This window comes from Mycteria americana, chromosome 2 (genome assembly GCF_035582795.1).
Source record: "Mycteria americana isolate JAX WOST 10 ecotype Jacksonville Zoo and Gardens chromosome 2, USCA_MyAme_1.0, whole genome shotgun sequence".
NCBI lineage: Eukaryota > Metazoa > Chordata > Aves > Ciconiiformes > Ciconiidae > Mycteria > Mycteria americana.
This window is the reverse complement of record NC_134366.1, coordinates 154565881-154586736: the sequence shown is the minus strand read 5'-3', so window position 1 is coordinate 154586736 and position 20856 is coordinate 154565881. Positions and strand designations below refer to the sequence as shown.

At 40.7% G+C, this 20856-nt stretch overlaps 1 protein-coding gene across 10 annotated transcripts in view; it reads right to left on the bottom strand.

Annotated features, from left to right (window-relative positions):
- Positions 1–20856, bottom strand: part of OXR1 (oxidation resistance 1) — a 442087-nt gene that overhangs the window by 213707 nt on the left and 207524 nt on the right. For all 10 annotated transcript variants that reach the window (XM_075495115.1, XM_075495119.1, XM_075495114.1 and 7 more), the window contains one exon: positions 12581–12777. In XM_075495115.1, the coding sequence (XP_075351230.1) occupies positions 12581–12777 (197 nt within the window). The remainder of the gene's footprint in view (positions 1–12580; positions 12778–20856) is intronic.

Sequence of the window (20856 nt, the reverse complement as noted above, 5' to 3'; positions counted from 1 at the left end):
CTTCACTGACCCTCCATTCTTCATACCTGCAGTGCTGCCCACTCCTTGTCTCCAACACCTTTACCTCTGCCTACCTCGCATATCTCTTCCTGTACCCAAGCAGAGCTTATTAACTCATGGGTTATTCAGATGAATTATAGATCCCTCAGACATATGATTTCAACCATATGAAATCATCTCTCAGCTTCTCTTTTCTAAGTAATATAGACACAAGTTGTAATAAAAAAATTTGTGTTCTCTCCCAATGTAAGACAGCTTCACTATTCATGTTTAAAGAAAAAAAAAATTAAACACCCTGTTTTCAAGTTGTCCCTAACTGTCATTTAGCAAACCCCCACAAAAAAATACACAAATTAAATCATTACAAAAGAACTTACTTACAGCATGTTGTTCTTGCCAGTATAGAGAAAAATGTTTATTGCCCTGAAGAAGAAATTGGCAAACTATCCAAAAGAAAATGAAGTTATGCATTTTCTGTCTCTGGTAAATGAAATAAGAAAATCAGTTTGATGGTGTTTATGGCAGTAAAATAGTGAAGGAGATGGGACTTCTAAAAGACCAAAGGCAGGAACCCTGTTCAGTGAATAAGTGAATACTGAGACACTGAGCTGAACCCAATCCACCTTTATTAATGGAGCTTATTGGAAAAAGTGTTTTCTGGCAGGTTAGTTACAATCAAGTGTAATAAGGACATGCTATTCCTAAGAATATGCTATTCCACTGGATGTATTCTCATTTTAAAAGCCAATCTTTCAGAACAACCTTGTCATGGAAAAACATATTCTTCCTCTCTTGCAGGAAACCGCTGTAGGATTTGAGGTGAGCCCTTTACTTCTCATATTATCTATCTTAACTGTCACGCTTTTTACTTGTGAGGAGTTACAATCCCATCTGTAACCCTTAAAGAGAAATGTAGTATGTAGAAAAAGGCCAAACTACTTGGCTTGGTTTATTTTCCAGCAGACAATGAAATCTTTCCTAATCAGAAATAAGGTTTATCTTCTAAACCCCTTATATTATTCTTTTCTATCTGACAGGTTTGGAATGTATGTATTTAGTATTGATAAAAAAAACCCACAATGAATCAGTATAGGTTTAGATCAACATCAGATAACATGAGAAAGTTGTTCTATCTTACCTAAGAACTATCAAATCAAACTCAGCTGTGGATTATGTCATTTCAACCCCGTGTGGATTCATCACCTTCTAGTAAACCTGAGTTTGGGCCACACCATTAGGTGATTTTTTGTTAGCTCAGCTAACAAAAGCATCAGTGGTGTCATTCAGTATTTCCTCAGGATTCGCACTGGTTTCTCTTTGAGATCCCAACAGTTTTCAATACCCAGCTGATGTTAACATTAGCACAACATTGCGAAGTCTTGACTTGTGAACAATCAGTGTTTCGTGATTTATTAAAACAAGAGTTTCTTGTTCTTAGATAGAACATTTGTCACTTAGTTTATAGAATGAATTTAAGTCAATTTCTCAAAACATCATTTAAATTTTCTTAGTACATTCAAGTTGTATGTTTTCAAAAATGACTACCCGGAGGACCTATTTTCTCTCAGACTTATTCAGAACAAGATTTATCAGAAACTTGGCAAACTATCGAACAGTCAATCTCAGCACTGTCTTACATACAAATGAAAAGGGAACAACATAATTTAAACTGTAGGTAGATCACAAAAGCACCCAATTACCTACCCAAGTAGTCACGCATGTTCTTAAGCAAATGTACGGCTAAGGTGGCTGAGAAACTGCAAATCAACAACTCTTAGAACAAATCATGCTTGCCACATTTCCGCTGGCAGAGGAAAGAGACTGTCATTCTATCTTCTGCAAATTAAAAGAATAAAAGAATCTCTCAAGCATATTAATTAATGAGATTCACTGGAAACATAGTGGGCTGCTGCCACTATTTGGTTTTCATGAACATATCTGGCCAATTAGCATCTAAATTTACAAAAAGGCTTCTTTCATAAATGTTGAATATTTTATACTTGTAAAGTCTTTGCATGCTCCTATGTGCATACTAATGGTCTGTAATTGTGGAATGCTCAACAGTACAATAACTCCATGATAAAATCCAACTGTTCTTCATGGCCCAAGATAAAAATCGAGGTTTGGCAACAACACTCAGTTCCCATAGGATTTTGGGCGGGGGGAAGAGCATAATAACAAGCCAGTTAGTTTGTTAAAATCCAAAAGGAACTTCATAGCAAGCTGTCCTGGAAATGAACCTAGCCCAGCAGCTCTGTCTCCTGAAAATTGCATCTCATTCTTATTTATCTAGCAATATAAAGGGAAAGCTCGAATGCAGGAAATGGCAAAAATTAGTTGAAAAAGAGAAAAAAAATTGGCAGCAGAAGAGGAAGCTTTTCAAACAGCTTGTCTGGAGCCCAGTATGTGCTGGGAGATATGTGGTAGCTGCTCATATTCAGGACACAGAAACATTAAGTGGTGGGTAGGATTTGTCCCAGTACAGTAAGAATGGCTTCAATTAGATCATTGCCAGACTTGCAGGAAAGCAGTCTGCTTGTAGGGAAGGGAGACAGTCCCACCCCATCAGCGCAGGGCACCTCGCCTCGACACAACCGCAGCATTCGAAACACTGCTGGTGGCGACGGAGAGCGGTCGTGCCTCCTGCACCAAGGGCTGCGTAGGGTTGGAGGTTGTCCAGCGCTACCCATTCACAGCATCAGCCAGATCTGGCCACTCTGTCACTGTATTCCAAACTGACTTCTGCTTTAGTGTAGAGTGTAGCGTAGTGCTTTTATTCTAGAATAAGTAACATCAGACTTTGATCTTAGATTTCATGCTCGCACATACGTTGTATGGAAGGAAACTTACTGGCTTCACCGTCTCCATGTTAGCTTCAGAGGGAAGGGAAGTCACTTTCCAAACTGAGATTACCTGCAGTATTTGTGCTTTGGTCCTTTCCAAAATGTCTTTTTCCACCCCTGCCCCCCATCCCTGCAGGCTTTTTTATGGATTGAAAGAAAGCTTAAGGGAACAAATAAAGAATACGCCAAGACGTTTGACACTATCAGTAAACTTGGGTCTCTGATTAACACCCAAAAATCATAGCTTTCATAATATTTACACAGAGAACAGAAATTATCCCTAAAACAGAAATATCAGACTCCCCTTGCACTAACAGATCTTCCATGATATTTTAAGAACTTTAAAAAAAATCTTTTTTTTTTTTTAGAGTGGAGAATCAGAAGAACAGGTAATGAATTCAGCTACTTTAAACTTTTTCTTTTTAATTAAAAAGAAAAAAATCACAATTTTTTATAATCAGTTTTAGTGCTTTTTTTTTTAGCTGTATAGAATTATCAAGCTGTCTGGAAACCTCACATTTGACTTCAGAATGAATAAAATATGAATAATCACAACAGGTGCTTTGGTGTGATAATATTTCCTCCTCTCATAGAGAAGTTTACCAGATAAAATAACTGGAAATCAATGTACCCTAGCAGTCCATGATGAAGACTGCAAACTTAGGCTCTTATAAGTGGCTGAGGAGAGCGTTCTCGGCTGATGAAAGCAGTAAGCTAGGAACAGCCCTCTGCCTGTGCAGAAAAACTCACTTCCTCGAATGTCAAGTATGAATCAGGTTGGGAAGAACCTCAGGAGGTCTGAAGTCTAAACACTTGCTCAAAGCAGGGTCACCTATGAGATCAGACCAGGTTGTTCAGGGGTTTACCCTGTTGGGTCTTGAAAACCTCTAAGGATAGAGACCACGCAACCTCTCAGTACATCCTGATGCACTCCTTGACTCCCCATGGGAACGAGTTTTTCCTTATATCAAGTCTAAACCTCTTATATTTCAATTTAGGCCAATTGTCTCCCATCGTCCTGCCATGCACCATTGCAAAGAGCAGACTACCAGATATCTTCTTGGTAGCCTCCTTGCAGACAGTGGCAGGCTGCTATAAGGTCCCCCTGAATCTGTCTCTTCTCCGGCTCCCTCAGCCTTTCCTCACAGGGCCCCTGATCATCTTGGTGACTACTGCCTTTCAAGTTTTTCCAGCCATCAAGTAGTCCAACCACGTAGGCCATAATGCCCCAACAAGGACACAGGGATGCTCTGGAAGACAATGACCATGACAAAACATGGTATTTGCTAAAGTAATGGTTGATGGTATCTACCAGTCTCACATCATCCACAGATCTCTTCATTTCATCCCAGAGGGCAATAAAGTTTTAAAAGCATGATTTACCCATGGTAAAGCCCTACTGGCTATTCCAAATCACCTTCTCCTTCACTTGTCCAGAAATAGCTTCAAAGAGGATCTGCCCCACGATTTTCCTAAGGACTAAAAGTGAGGCTGAACAGCCTATAGTTCCCTGGATAATCCTTCTTGCCCTTTTTGAAAAGGGGTGCAGCATTTGCCTTTCTCCAGTCATCATGGACCTCCCATGATCTCCGTGACCTTTCAAAGATGATAGAGAGAGCCTCACAATGACCTCAGCCAGCTCCTTCAGCATCCTTCATATGTATCCCATTGGGTCCCATTAACTTCTATGGATCAAGATTTTTCTCAAGAGATCCCTGACTTGGCCCTTTCCCACTACCAGTAATTATTGTCGTCCCTGAACCCTGTCTCCAGGCTCAAAAGCCTCAACCTTATCTGCACCTGCTATCACTAAATCACCCAGCTATTTCAGCAGTGAATCCACATTTTCCTTGTTTGTTCTTTTACTGTTAGAAGGAAGACTCCGCTATTTCACAATACTCAAAAGGATGGTGCTCAAGGCACATTTGAGCTGTTAAAAATCATGTCCTTTTTTTCAGTCATTTTTCCCTTATACAGAAGGCCTCCAATGAGAGACATACTGAAGGTGATGCACCCTCTACCAGCCTAGAGCTTACAGGTCAAATCAGTTTCTCTTTTTTTCTCCCCCAGAGATTTAAATTTTAGTATCCCAAGAGTACATACTATTAGCTGATCTTGCAAGTTGAGTAGCTTGCCTATAGAACTATAAAAGATTTCAGCTTCGTCCTGATGTAAAGCAGGGAAATTATAAAATCCTGAAATACTTCTTGTCCAAAATGACTCAGCAGATGATATGATAGCAGTCTCTATGATTAAAACCAAAACCAAGATGCTAAGAAAAAGGGCATGCTGAGATGAAGGGACATTAATGAGCATCACTCTTCTGGTGGATGCTGTCTCTATAGCTCAGAACTCATTTATATTCAAAGGATACACAGAGTATCTGTAAAGGACAAAAGAAGGATACAACACTAAAAACTGCCTCTTAATGGCTCCAAGTTTTAAATTCTAAAAAAAGAGAAAAATAAAGACATGAACAAACGCTTGCTTGCTCATCCAGAGTAGCTATGTGATCTGAATCAGTAATAAAAATCTTCATGAAAGGTGAATGAGTAAGAACTTTGCATAGTTACTGTTGCTATGAAAGCCACTTTCCTTATTATCCACATGTTCCACAAATTATTCCCCTTTTCTTATCACTCACAAACAGGTAATGATGTGCTAGGAAAATGGCCTCCTCTAAAAGTTTCTGAGATCCTATTTGAAAGGAAGCAGTCAGAATGATGTTCCTCAGAAATCAGTGAGTGTTCAATAAGAAAATTGTAAGTGCATTGAATGGGACAGTCAGACTCCGCAAATGTGCGCGAACAGCATCTGGATCCTCCGAGAGAGAGAGTTGGCAGCTTCATCTCCCATCTGTCCTTCTCTAAAAGGGAGAGGACGCAGCCCAAATTTACAGCATCTACGGCACCAAACTCCACCACTTATCCAACAACTTCTAATATACCTACCTATGTTTCATGCTTTGTTAGTATTAGCAACAAACAAGACAGGTAATTGTGCAAATAGGAGAAAAATTGGGTATTTGGGAGCTGCTACAGAAAGCAAGCACATTCAGTTCTACAGAAGAGGGGAAGCAATTATATTCAATTGCCAAATGACAAGAACCACCTTTCAAAGACATGTTTGGAAAGAAAGTGGAGTATTTGCAGGAAAACCTCTCTACACTAAATACACCAATTATTACCAGATCGTGTCCCCTAAAAGCAATAAGGTATTTCTAGAGCACCCCAAATAAAATCTCTTACAGCAGGGAGGGATTTGAGCACTAAAAAAGAAACAGCCACAATGCCATGGTGTCTGCCCTTCACATAAGGTTGATGCTTATTTTTGAGGAGAAGGCAAGAGGAAGCCCCCTAACTTTGTTTTTAATCAGTGACTACAATAGCAAGTAGTCCCATGAGATAAACCCCATACGATTCTCAGCTTGGTTGTAAATAAGCATATATTTTCAGGTGCAACGATGTTCTGCTTTTCCAGTTTTGAGTCCAACGGCAGACTCACTGTGATGTCTGACCAATGGTCTATGGTGGTCTCACAGCAGCTCTCCAAAATGGCTAAGCTGTCCATGAGCGACAGAGCTCCATCAGGATAACAGATCTCTGACATACGAAATCACCACTTGAACTCATGTTATTCCCACATAATAATTTTATATTCGCAGCTAGTGTGACACCATATACATTTAGTAACAAGTGTGGATGCATTCACACTTAATCTGGTAGCTCTGACATATTTTAAAGCAAGTAATAATTTTGTGGAAGCAGCCTGGAATGTATGTAAACAGAAAGAAAGTGAATCTACTGCACATGTAAACAATATGATATTTATTTGTGCTTGCAAATAACTGTAAAAGTCATGACTTAAATTGACTCAATCGAAAGCATATAGCACAAGGGTTAGGTATAGTTACAGCCACTAAATAGCAGCTGATCAGTTTTCATTTAGTTCTCCCTTTTGTAACAGGAGGAACAGACTGTGACTTACTAATCACTTGACAAAAACATTTTGTTTTAGGTTTCCCCATAAAATCTTCTCTATTATGCTCTCTATTACTCTATAAACACTCTCTTATACCGTTTTGCGCATTAATAATAATTCTTGTGACCAGTCATTACTTGCATTTATATGCCATTAAATTCTTTGGAAGATCCATCTTCTTTTCACAATAATACATTTTGAAGTACTAAATTAGTAGTAGTGACTAAACTAATCCCAACTAAATTTAAAGTGACTACCCACTGAAACTTTCTCTCTTACAAACAAGATTAGGAGCCCACAAGAAAGTCTGTCTTTTCATATTTATCACTTTGCCATTAGTAGTCAAAGCTACCAGACACTTGGTTTAGAAATGCAGTCAGTTAATATGTATTTATTCAGAGTTCCTTATCCCAAAAGCTTCATTTTTCTTCCGCACTGATTTTATATCAGTTAATTCCACTATTCTGAATAGGTAACAAGTGTAGAATACTAATACAGCCAGGTCAAGCTAGCAGAAAATATTTTCTCTATTAAGATTTCTGCTGACCTCATTTGCAAGAGAGATTGGAGCAGAAAAGGGTTTGTTCCTATTTTCACAAGTGGAACATGAAATAGATTTTTAAAAAATGAACCACTGGAGTGAAGGGAACTTTGGCAATTAGTATTTCCCAAGTGTGCAGCTGTAGCAGCAATACCTTCTACTGAAGACAGAGACTATACCAACAAAAGATGTCTCCTGAGATAGTTGAGAGTTGTCTTCTAAATGAAATAAGCTGTGCTAGCAGAAGCCTGTACAGCAATGTTTGCATTAAGGCTTTTATAAGATATTAGAAGATATAATAAAAATTGCTGCATTCCTCCTCTCCCCACCAACACTGTACTCTAACAACATTTTCTAGTGTGAACTACTGTCCTGCTTCATGATTTCTGTTGCCTGATTCCTAGAATCAGGAAAATATTTTTATGAAACCATCTTATTTTTAAATACTGCATTTACTCTATACCAGTGCTGCAGTTTTATTTTAATGGCAAAGAGAATAAGTGAAGGCCTTTTACATTTACAAAACCAGGGTTACTAGGTAGATAGTCTACTGGGTATATCCTCTTAGAGGTATCTAAGCACTGTACACCAGGCTTCCATGGCTTAATGAGAACCAGAGCATACACCTCAAGTGCATGTCTTTATAGGGTAACAACATCAGCTACTTCACTCACCTTAATAAATTGCTAAACATATATCCTGAGGCATCATACCATGAAGTGTGCTCCTACAACCCTTCAGCTGGGTCCTGCAAGCAACACAGCTGTGATGCTGCACCTGGGCTAACTGCAAGCCACTTAAGAAGAGCTAGCTGTAGTCCGGACACGGCATTAAGCTGATACAGCCTTACTGCTTCGCATTCAGGTTACCCATGTAATTCTCCATTGTATAATATTCCAGCCCACTTTTTAGAGTGCTGAAGACCCAGATACCTTCTTTTTTCTCTTTCGAGGGAGTTGCTCAACAATAAGCACTTCAGAAATAAGTGGCCTGAATTTTTAAGTGCCTGAAGCATCTAAAAAATCTAATTTTAGGTTTTTATTTTTAAGTGTCTTGGGTGCTGTTTCTAGAGTTCTCCAAAAACCTTTATCCATCCCACCATGCAGACTGTTTTTCCTACACTCGCCTTATTAATCTAGGAGTTCCCACTCAATTTCTTCACACCAGTTCGGCACTGGAGGTGCAGGAGCCTTCCTGCCTGCTGAGCCTGCCATATGGAAGAGTTACTTCTCCCCCTCACTCACTCTCCATTTTCTGCTTCATTTCATCCGAGCACACAACTTGTTTCCCATTGCCTATTCCTCTCAGTTCTTCTCTCTTACCTACTTTTTCCTCCACTTTTAAAAAGTGCAACTGCACTCAATAAGTTTGGGAAGCATCTGAGATGCAGTCTGTGGGAAAGGTGAAATGCAAAATAAGTATCTCGTGGATAGCTCTCTAAAGTAGGAGCAGTGCTGATGAAATTTTAAAATCTCTTGGAATTACCAGGATATCCTTTCCTCATTACACATTCCGCTTCGAAAGGTCCAAGGTAAATCTGTGTACACATAAGGTGACACAAAAAATTAAAAAACATTCTGATGCTACAGAGTATTTAGGAACACAGTCTGTTAGACAATTGCCCATATTTGCTCACAGTAGCTGCAGGCATACACAAGCTGCTACAATTTCTTCTGCAAAGTACGTGTGTGCAAGGTAAACGCTCACGTGTCTTTGGGTCTGCAAAGCTGAGTGAGATGTATATAAAGACCTCTGAAGTGCTTTCTGCATAGCCAAATCAAAAAAACATTATTTTAAAATAATTTTGATTTTACTCTTTCCATGAGTTGATAAATTAAAGCTGCTTACACATTTCTTTATACATAATTTTAAGCTGCATGGCTATTCAATAAAATGGGCAGCCATTAACAAATCCAGCTATGCCTTTAATAGGCAATGTGATGCTGACGTTTATATTTTAAAACTTATAAACTGTATATATGTACATGTCTAAATATAGAAGTCATACTTCTTTTATATATCCAGATTTGAACTCAGTTCTCATATCTATAAAGTACTTTGAAGACCATGATAATTACTGAAAATAAGTTGTTAAGGAAAATGAGAGTAACACAAAACACAACTGGCATTTGTTTGCTCAAGCTCTGTTAGTCACTACCATATACACTGTTATTTGCCAATTTGGTCTGAGGTTAATGTAACAGGATACTAATTTTAAAACGAAAGAAGCAAAGCCAGCTGAGAGCATTAGTTTTCTAACACATTTTCTTAATCCATTTATCACAGTAATGATTAGTTCATGTTGCTCGATCTTGGACACAGATTGCTTTTAGGAGAGAACAACATGCAAATAAGGGCAAAACAAGGTAAAACCCTGTGTAATTATATTAGGTCAGCAACAGGTCTAATGTGCTTGTTTCAGCTATTTAACAGCCAACTGTACATAAAATATCACTAGAATCTGATATTTTTCTATTGTAGAGTCCCAGCCCATTGCAGGTGTGTCAGTACATTCATCCTCAGAAAGTAACAAACTATTTGATTAGACTTTGAATATTAGAAATAATTTTTGACATAAGTCATAGAAAATGACTTTTAAATCAAGGGGGTGATATAGGTCATAACTTAAAGTATGCTGAAGTTGATGGGAGCTCTAAGAAGATAATTATTGTTTCTGTCAGGATATCAAAGCCATAGACTCAGTATGAGAACAACTCAACCAGTACAGTAAACATGTTCATCTGGTATCAGTACTGTCCAAGATTAAACCTTTCATTTTCGCAATATTCAGGAACGTGTGTCATTAAATGTTTGTGAAGATACAGAGAAACTCTTGTTTCTTCAATTTGCCTGTCAGCAAAATTCAAACATTATGTAGTATGCAGTAATGCTGGCTCTAGCAACTTATTCCTTGTGATTTAGGCAAGTCACAGAGACAAGGCTGTATGTATAAGAACATAAAACCAATACATCTCCCATACTGGGTCAGTCCAGCCAGGCCACCTCGCCCCCAGTAATTTGTACAAAGATAACGGAAGATGACATTTAAGACAAACACGTAAGCTTGGCCACTTTCTGTTGTCTCTTCCCCTCATACTTCCCCAGGGTCTACAACTGTTGTTCACAAATGTTAGCATCTGTTTATGGGCAAGTTGCCCATGAATGCTGTTGTCTATGGACACGCTGTCCATGTTCCAGCATGATACGCAGAGAAGCTGTGGAGTATCCACCCCTGGAGATTGTCAAGACTCGGCAAGATAAAGCTTTGGCTGTTCTGATCTAGTGTTGGCTGAAGTCCCACTTCAAAGAGGACACCAGACTATATAACCTTCAGAGGTCTTTTCCAGTCAACAAGTCTGTCAAATCAACTGCTGCACAACATTCAAACAAATTAATCAAATGTATGAACAACATTCTGTTATTCCAGCACTGAGGTTAGATCCTGAGCAACTAGTGCTCAGACCTTGTGATCACTAGAAGCACATCAAGGTTACTAAGATTAATGGAGTTCACATTATAAGGATTTTGTAAAGGTTCCCAAAAGAAAATGCAGGTAAGTCAAATTTAACAAGTAGATAAATGCAAACCTGAGTCTGTGCTTCCATACACAGACTGTGTTTTGGGTGATCACAGAAGAACATTCAACTATGGTCAACTTACCAATAATATTTTTTAATCCTGCATTAGATTAAAAATTTATTTTGATGATGTGATGGATTTCTACTTTCATTATTACTCTTATGCAAAACGCCCCCATTCCATCCCCTGCTTTAGGTATGAAGCAATCTTGGCATATCTTTGATATTCCTTTCAGATTATTTGGAGAAAGGAGGAGAAAAAAAAAACCATAGAGCAATATTTCTTAGAGAATACATTTTAAAGTAAAAAGCCACTTAAGTGCACTGATTTAACTATGCTTTGTCAGAAAGCATGTTCCATACTTAAGTATAAAGTATTTATTTTAGGGTGCTATTCTCACACATGATATGATAGAATCTTCTTTAAAGAAGGATTTGCAATCTGAGATTTTTAAAGTAAAATTTTAGACCTATTGTCCAAGATGCTAATGAACCCATCAATGCCTTTGCTTTGCCTCATTTTTATTTATTTTGGGGTAGACGGGATTGAGTGATAATTGAAACTTCTATGAGTTTTCAGAAGGCAGTTGTGCAGCCCAATTTGAATGCAGGGCATCAAAAAATGCAAACACATACAATCATTCACCACTTAAAATACCGCCTTCATTATTAAAATGTGTAGATTGCTAATGCAGTTTCCTTCTTTAAGAACAACATAACTTACGCTGACAGCCAACTTCAAGGGTTCAGACATAACACAATGAAAGATGTTTAAGGCAACACATTTTTCTTTACCTTTTAGACAAGTTAAAGACACACAAATAGTTACCTTGGAACAGAAGAAATTATCACATTATACTGCCATAATTCAACAGCACACAGACCCACAATTAAAATACATTAACTTGTTTTTCTTAAATCTACTGACATTTTGTCTCTTCAAAGCACAGCATTAGCATCCATCCCTCTTGTTTGTACCTCTCCCATTAGCACATCTGCCTCTCACAAGCGCTAATGAACCTGGCACAAACACTACAAGGCCACTCTCAACTCAGTTTGAATCAGGTGAGAAGCAAATGTTGCCAAAGGAACAGTCAGGCCCAGTCCTGAAATGATTTATGGGGAAGCAAGTTATGAAGCACCTTCTAGGGTGCTTAAGATGGTTTTATAAGAATCATGTAGATGCCAAAAACCCAGAAGAATACCCAGAAAACCAAAATATTCAGAGAAAGATACCAAGAACCCCCCTAATTAATCCAAACTGGAAATTCTTTCTAACCAGGAGCCTTCTAAACAACCTCTGCCAAAACTCTGATGCAATCCATTGTGAAAGGCAATTATGTTCTTCCTATATCTTTCCTCCCAAAATTGCTTTTATGCTTTCTCCAATACTTGTTCTTAAGAAAAAAAAAAGCAGAAGAAAGAATTCCTGTAAACAATCCAAGATAATAAAGCAGGTTAATTCTTCAGGGTAGTTTGAAATCAGCATTAAGATATGACATCTTAATGCTTGCTGTGGGCTTTTGTAATCTTAGTAGCCAACTGCAATTAACCAAAAGAAATAAAACACAAAAAAACCAGAAAGACCTTGCCTTTTTAATAAGTATATTTAATTTTTTCTGTGAAAGAAAACTCACCAATGGTGTAATATCTCTTCAACTCACTCCTCCGTGGATTGCGCCTTTGGGTGTTTGCAGTGTTGTTCTGTTCCTCCTCAGAAGTAGCTGTCTTAGTGGCAAGCAAAGATTTACTGGGCTGAGGTGTCTGAGCTTCGGCTGCCACGGGATTGCATCCTGGCCCACTAATATCCACCGACTGGGACTTCTTCTTTAATCTAAAGGCAATTTAAGGCAGTAAGGTATTACTAATCATCATTCTATACCAAGATTATGTATAGAATAACAGCAATATATTAATTGTACAACAATTTGTGAATGTCACAGCAGAACACAGCACAGCAGTGATAAATTAGGCCTTCTATTTCCCCTTTCAGCTCCTGCTAAACCAGTGACAGCACTTCCATCTCACACATAGCTACAAATGGTAAACTGCCCTCAGATCAGCCTGCTGAGCTGCTTGAAGGATCAGTCCCTCATCTATTTCAGAGAAGATGAGCTGCCAACAATTAACCTATCATTAAGTTCCCTGGCTTAAGTTTCCACAGATGAGGGGTGTACAAAGAAATTAAATCATTCGCACAAAGTTGCTGAAAGCCCCAAGAGAAAAGAACTGACTTACGATCTTCTGAATTGAGACGTAGCTCTACAACTGCGTTTCTCATTCTGCAATAGTTTCAATGTGTTGTTTCTCACTGAAACTCAAGAATCCCACTAACCCCAGGTACCATTTTGTGCACTGCAACAGCAGTGGACAGAGGAAAAGAAATTCTCTGTCCTGCAGAAGAAATCAGTGTTAATCAACTTGTTACTGGCATCCAGGTAGAGTATGACTTCTTAACCACTATCCTCTGAGCCCGATCATCCAACCAGTTTTTTATTCATCTAGTTGTCCGCACATCCAGACATAACAGCTTAACTTGGTACAAATATATTGTGAGAGACAGTCAAAAGCCTTGCTAAAGTCAAGGTAAATGACATTATCGCTCTCCACTCCTCCCCAAATCTCGTCATTTTATCAGAGTTCTGTGTAAGAGAGACTTAGAAAAACTCCCAAATCTGACTTCAGAGTGGTGGTGAGGTTTAACACCTCACCATTGTATGAGGTTTAACAAGGCCAAGTGCAAGGTCCTGCACTTGGGCCACAGCAACCCCATGCCACGCTCCAGGCTTGGGGAAGAGTGGCTGGAAAGCTGCCTGGCAGAGAAGGACCTGGGGGTGTTGGTTGACAGCCGCCTGAATATGAGCCAGCAGTGTGCCCAGGCGGCCAAGAAAGCCAATGGCATCCTGGCTTGTATCAGCAATAGCGTGGCCAGCAGGACTAGGGAAGTGATTGTGCCCCTGTACTCGGCACTGGTGAGGCCGCACCTCGAATCCTGTGTTCAGTTTTGGGCCCCCCACTACAAGAGGGACATTGAGGTACTGGAGCGTGTGCAGAGAAGGTCAATGAAGCTGGTGAAGGGTCTGGAGCAGAAGTCTTATGAGGAGCAGCTGAGGGAGCTGGGACTGTTTAGCCTGGAGAAAAGGAGGCTGAGGGGAGACCTTATCGTTCTCTTCAACTACCTGAAAGGAGGTTGTAGAGAGGTGCGGGTCGGTCTCTTCTCCCAGGTAACAAGTGATAGGACAAGAGGAAATGGCCTCAAGTTGCGCCAGGGGAGGTTTAGACTGGATATTAGGAAATTTTTCTTCACCGAGAGGGTTATCAAGCATTGGAACAGGCTGCCCAGGGAAGTGGTTGAGTCGCCATCCCTGGAGGTATTTAAAGGACGTTTGGATGAGGTGCTTAGAGATATGGTGTAGTGGTGGTTTTGGCAGTATTAGGTTTATGGTTGGACTCGATGATCTTAAAGGTCTTTTCCAACCTATATGATTCTGTGATTCTGTGATTCTGTGAGTACGCTCCCATCACTGATTCACCATAGTTCTGGCATCTATGTTGCTATCTCTAACATAAAATAAAGGTTATTATGCTACTAGAGTTATTGAATAAAGACAAATGCTCTGTTATGTCTACATACACATTGAATTTTGTCAACACTTTTCTTAAATTAAATCTCTATAAATGTATATAGTTGACTACGTGATTTGATCCTGGAAACAAAAGAGGTTTATGGCATTGCAGTGAGATATTGATTTGAGATGAAGGGATCATAATAATTCTGAAATTTTGAAGCAAGTGAAGTAAAATGATAACGTTCTGTAATACCAAAGGATAATTTCATTAGGGTAACAATTTAATGCTAAGCAGCCTCCCTCTTAACTCTGTGATTCCTTGTTTTTAAAACATTTTCTCCATGTATTGGTTGCAATTAAACAGCATGGATTCCTGCACTGAGAATGGAATCTGCTAGTTTAAGAGATTAACTGATTAAATATCATAATAATAATTACTACTGTTAGTAGACTGGAAAATCTTCAGGTCATGATCAAGCTCTGGAAGATATATTAAAGTATCAAAGTGTATGTAGAATTTTATGGATGCCACTATGAAGGCAAAATTACTCTACTCATATGGGGTATTGCTAGTCCAGGGAAAGGACTAGCAGTTAGAAAGTTAGCGGTTAGAAATTAACTTCTCTATGTGGTCCAATGAGAAAGACTACTTCCACTGTAACATTTTCCCTAGGCTAGCCCAAGGTGTCTTGTATTTGAAGCAATGCTCCTCAGCTCCAATGCCTCTGCACAAACAGTTCAGGCTGACAGGGACCTTTATCCCTCCTACACATAAGAAAGGCTGTACTGGGTCAAAGCAGATGTTCATCTAGACAAATATCTTGTCTCTAACAACTCCATCAATGGAAAGAGTACAGGTAGGTGCACAGTGCTACCTCCCCCAGGATATCCTTCCAGCCTCCAGCAAACTCTGCTTTACAGGTTTTTCCCGAGTTAAATGATGCATCTTTTTTAGCTCTTGAAGTTACTTTTCTTGATTTGTCCTTAATTACTCCTGAACTCATCTAAACTTCTGATATAGGTGGCATCCTGTCTTGACGGGTTCTAGTTTAACTATGCACTGTGTTCATTTTAGATTTTAGCGTACAGTAGCGACAGTAGCTTATTTTAATGCCTTGTAAGAGTGGCATTATGAGAAACAATGAACAACTACTACTCCATATATACCAGCTACTTACATTTGCTCCTGCTGTTCAGAGAGCCCTACAGATATGGGAAGAACAACTTGTCACTGTGATAAAACTATCTTTACTCTGAGGATCTTGGTCGATGGACCCGTACATGGAGTCAATGGGGACACCATCCCTAACAGCTTGGCATGAAGTAACTGAATACTTCTGTGAGCAGTGATACACATAAAAATCAAGATAAGACTGGGCAGGGCATCCTCTCTGAGAAAACGTTGTTTGAAATGATGCCCCAGAAAATGCGACCTTGTTTTGAGCAGTTCTATCTTTAAGCCTACAGCTGGTCAAATGTATTTACCTAAAATGAAGGCTGGAATATTTCATTGACTCATTAACAATGAAATGGTGTTCCATTGTGATGTTAAATTCTGCTATGTTGTTAAATATGCCATATTTCAAGTCATATAAAAAATGTTTATAATTCCTTACCACTTGAAACCTGTGAAGATTTAAAGGATTACTTTTGGGAAGAAAATCACTAGTTTTCAAGAAGTAATACTCTACCTCAGACCAAAGCTTCCACTGTGATTACACTGTCTTGCTTCTGTGTTGTGCAAAATAGTTGTGGGCAAAGAAGCTACAAAGTGTTTAGTACCTCCACAATCTCAAACCGAGGCAAGTGAGGCTTAAAGATCGGTACGTGTACATATGTCCTGCATTATGCATTTCTGTGCTCTGCCCCAGAGGAAGACAGACAGCAGGTGAGTTGAAATAAATTGTACAAACTGAAAAATACCATTATGATTTATATTCTCAACTATGTTATGAACACATTTTTTGCCACCAAGGCTGTCTGAAGGACAGTCCAATTAATAAAGCTGTGAATTACAGAGTGGAGGTAGCTAATAAAATAGCTTGCTGCACTGTGGGGAATACTAGATTGTTGTAACAAATATACTGTGTCTATTCTTCCAGAATCACATAGGAATAAAGGGATAATACCTGTCATCTGAGCAATAAAAATGTCACATGGCCTTTTTCAGGTGACTTATGATTAATAAAAGACTGTTGAAATGCCTATAGCAAATTAATTTCCAAAAAGTTATCTACTCTTGCAGTCCGGAATAATTTAAATGTAAGACTTCCAGAGTCATAGGCACTTGAGTGTATTGGGTTTGCGTGGCAAGGTTTTGGTAGCAGGGAGGCTACAGGGGTGAATTCTGTGAGAAGCTGCTAGAAGCTTCCCCTATGTCCAATAGAGCCAATGCCAGCTGGCTCCAAGACAGACCCACCACTGGCCAAGGCCAAGCCCATCAGTGATGGTGGTAGTGCCTCTGGGATAATGTATTTGAGAAGGGGGAAAAAACCTGTGCAACTGCAGCCAGAGAGAGGAGTGAGAATATGTGAGAGAAACAGCCCTGCAGACACCCAGGTCAGTGAAGAAGGATGGGAGGAGGTGCTCCAGGCGCCGGAGCAGAGATTCCCCTGCAGCCCCTGGTGCAGACCCATGGTGAGGCAGGCTGTCCCCTGCAGCCCATGGAGGTTAATGGTGGAGCAGATATTCACCTGCAGCCCGTGGAGGTTAACGGTGAAGCAGATATCCACCTGCAGCCCGTGGAGGTTAACGGTGGAGCAGATATCCACCTGCAGCCCGTGGAGGTTAACGGTGGAGCAGATATCCACCTGCAGCCCATGGAGGTTACTGGTGGAGCAGATATCCACCTGCAGCCTGTGGAGGACCCCACACCAGAGCAAGTGGATGCCCAAAGGAGGCTGTGACCCCATGGGAAGCCTGTGCTGGAGCAGGTTTGCTGGCAGGACCTGTGGATCCGTGGAAAGGACCCACGCTGGAGCAGTCTGTTCCTGAAGGACTGTACCCCGTGGAAAGGACCCACGCTGGGGCAGTTCGTGAAGAACTGCAGCCCGTGGGAAGGACTCACACTGGAGAAGTTCGTGGAGGACTGTCTCCTGTGGGAGGGACCCCACGCTGGAGCAGGGGCAGAGTGTGAGGAGTCCTCCCCATGAGGAGGAAGGAGCAGCAGAGACAACCTGTGATGAACTGACCACAACCCCCATTCCCTGTCCCCCTGTGCTGCTGGGGGGAGGAGGGAGAGAAATGGGGAGTGAAGTTGAGCCTGGGAAGAAAGGAGGGGGGCAGGGGGGGGAGGTGTTTTAGGATTTGGTTTTATTTCTCATTACCTTACTCTGATTTGATTGGTAATAAATTAAGTTAATTTCCCCAAGTTGAGTCTGTTCTGCCTGTGATGGTAATTGGTGAGTGATCCCTCCCTGCCCTTACCTCAACCCATGAGCCTTTCATTATATTTTCTCTCCCCTGCCCAGCTGAGGAGGGGAGTGACAGAGCAGCTTTGGTGGGCACCTGGCATCCAGCCAGGGTCAACCCACCACATTGAGTACTAAAATTAAAGAACGGGAGCATGAAAGACAAGCAAATGCACATAATATTGTCAAACTGTTCTTGAGAGACCATGGTGACAGTGCTTTTGCTGCCAGGAAAGACAGAAAGATACAGGCTCTGAATTAATCCAGACTGCGATAACAGGGTCAGCTGAGTAGGACACAGGTTCAAGTAAGGACACAACTTTATAGGAATGACTTGACAAAAACAAGCAACTTACTCAAATGCATCTTCCTTCAGCTGAACTGTATACTTATACAATCGTGGCTGGAAAATAGTCTGAAAAAACACTGCAGCCTTTGAACTGTATCTTCACTAGACCACCATGACTTGCAAAGAAAGCCTGAGTTCTGTGTATGTTTTGAAGCCAAGACAATAAATTCATTGTAAGCCTGACCCTTTTCCAGCACCCTGCTTTATTACTAGCTTCGTGTTGCATTTGGTTTTGGTTTTTTATATTAAAGCTGCAGTTGGGCTGAAACAAGATTTATTCTTTGACAGAAAGGAATCTGAACGTGAAATGCCTCAGGATCACATTCCTGGTTCTTGCTTTGTTTCAGGCTGTCTGCTTGTAGAAAAACAAATGAAAGATATAAGAAATACTGTGGCAAATCTTTTTTATCTTTTACTCTATGCATTCTGTAGCAGCCTTCAACAAACTTTTCAACAACGGGCAACACACATCTTTTCAATATCGCCTGGCATGACCCAAAGTGAGGCTGCTGCAGACAGCCGGCAGACAGCATGCCAGCGAGGATTTCAAAGTCAGCCCTGCACTACTCGGGCTTGGAAATGCGTATCTGATAGCAAGGTCAAAGTCCTAACTTGACTGAGATCTGAAGTAGAAGGGGAAAAAATTTCTTTTTCTGCAGCTATCCTTAAATTAGAGGAGTTCCAGGGGAGGGAAAACTGTGCAACAAAAAAAGGAAAACCTGCAGCCTTTGAGAGGTGCGAAACCCCGAGCTGGTCACTACTGTTGTCTTCTGGCTACTGGCGGCTTCCATGATGCATGGTTGTGCTCTCACTTGGGTGTGAAAACGGACGGGCACCTTCACAGCAAAAGCGCTGAGTTCAGAGGAGAGGCTAACATGGAATGACTACGAAGGCCCAGTTGTTGACAGCTAATTGAGCCAACCCGTCCTGGATCAGGGAGGGGTTACTCAGCTGCTGCTGACGGGGTCTGGAAATGCCGCGTTGGCTTGGAACATGGCTGAGCAGCACACCTCGGCTTTAGATAACTCTGTTCAAACACACATTTCACACACCTATTTGTGTAATTCAATTGCACTATTGCTAATAACCCATCAAAGCCCCATTTGCTCCATTTACATCTTGCTGTATTTTCCTAGAACAGATGTCGCTCACCCCAGTAACTGCAGCAATCCTTCTACGCAGTCACTCCTCGGTGCCTCCAACCTACCGGACAGAGGCACAAAGCCCAAATCTGCCTCTCATCATCCTGCCAGTTACCGACAGCAGAGGATTTGCTCATTTAGCTAATCCAGGAGGAATGTGCATCTCCAAGCTGTGTGATATGGCATACCTGTAGGTAGATACACTGACTAGCTTTTGAACTTGTGCTTTATTTCTCTTTCCATCCTCTGCATACAACTGCAAAGTTTTCTACTGCATCTTAGAAACAGCCTAACAGATGGCTCCAGCTTTTACCTCCTCCTGACCAGCTGGCACCCTGCGCTCCCCAGCAGCACCTCCCAGGAACGGGTCACTTTGAACAGATTCTTACCATTTCCCTTAAAAAGAAAATGTGGTCGGGCAGTTGGGTTTTTGGGCATCGACCACCAAGGGCTCTGGGCAGTCCATACATATGGGAAGTCCTGAAATCCTGGGGCTAGTGCATTCCCTGGGAAGTCTGCTATAGATTTTAAGAGCATTTGGATTTCGTCTCTGGCATTCACTATCACAAACCTATTCTGTTCCTAATACAATCCATGCACTTTTTCATGCTATAATTGCAAGCTGAAATTTTGTGAAGCAGCACGGAAAAAAAATAAGGCATTATGCTCTAAACAGATCTTGAAAGCACCTAAAACAAGCATGGCTGGCAGTCCAGTCTGAAAGAAAAGAAAAAAAAAAGCATTTAAACCATTTATGGTGGAAACAAACAAGCATACAAAGCATCCCAGGGGCTGGGAATCTGTACAATTCGGTCTTTGTGAATTTCTAAGTAAAAATCCCTTACTGCAACAAAGATTTGGAGGAAAGCCTAGCTCATCCTTATCTACTGAATACAAAAAAACTCCCTGTGCCCCTTGTGACTATTGCAGAGATTTTACTACACAGTTAATAGGAGAAGCAAAATCATTCATTTGAAGAGTGATGCTTATTCTTCAGAGATGCGTTTAGTATTTTTGAATGCCCAGAAGAGCTGGTTATGAATTTGATTTCATTGTAGCAAGAAATGTGATTTAAACTGATGTCGACAGCCAGGACTTATCTGATTCTGGAAAAAAGTAAACTTCTTCGGTTTTCAACACAGCACTGCAAAGGTCTGACAACTTAAGTTAAACACAAAAAGCACAAAAAAAAAAAAGGAGAAGGCCTACCCTCCCGGCGTCTGCACAGACTAGCCCCAAACCCAGTTACGTTATTCCCCCGTGGACACACCGTCCCCCCCAGCCTCCACACAAATCTGCATTTGCACATGGCTGGCATTTTTTGGCTGCTGTGGCAATTCGGCGGGATCAGGTAAAAGGCTTGTGGTCTGCAGTCAGGCTCCATTTACTGCCTGAGGCTCCTTCTGCACGCTTGCGGCGTGCGGCAATGCCACGGAGGGCTGC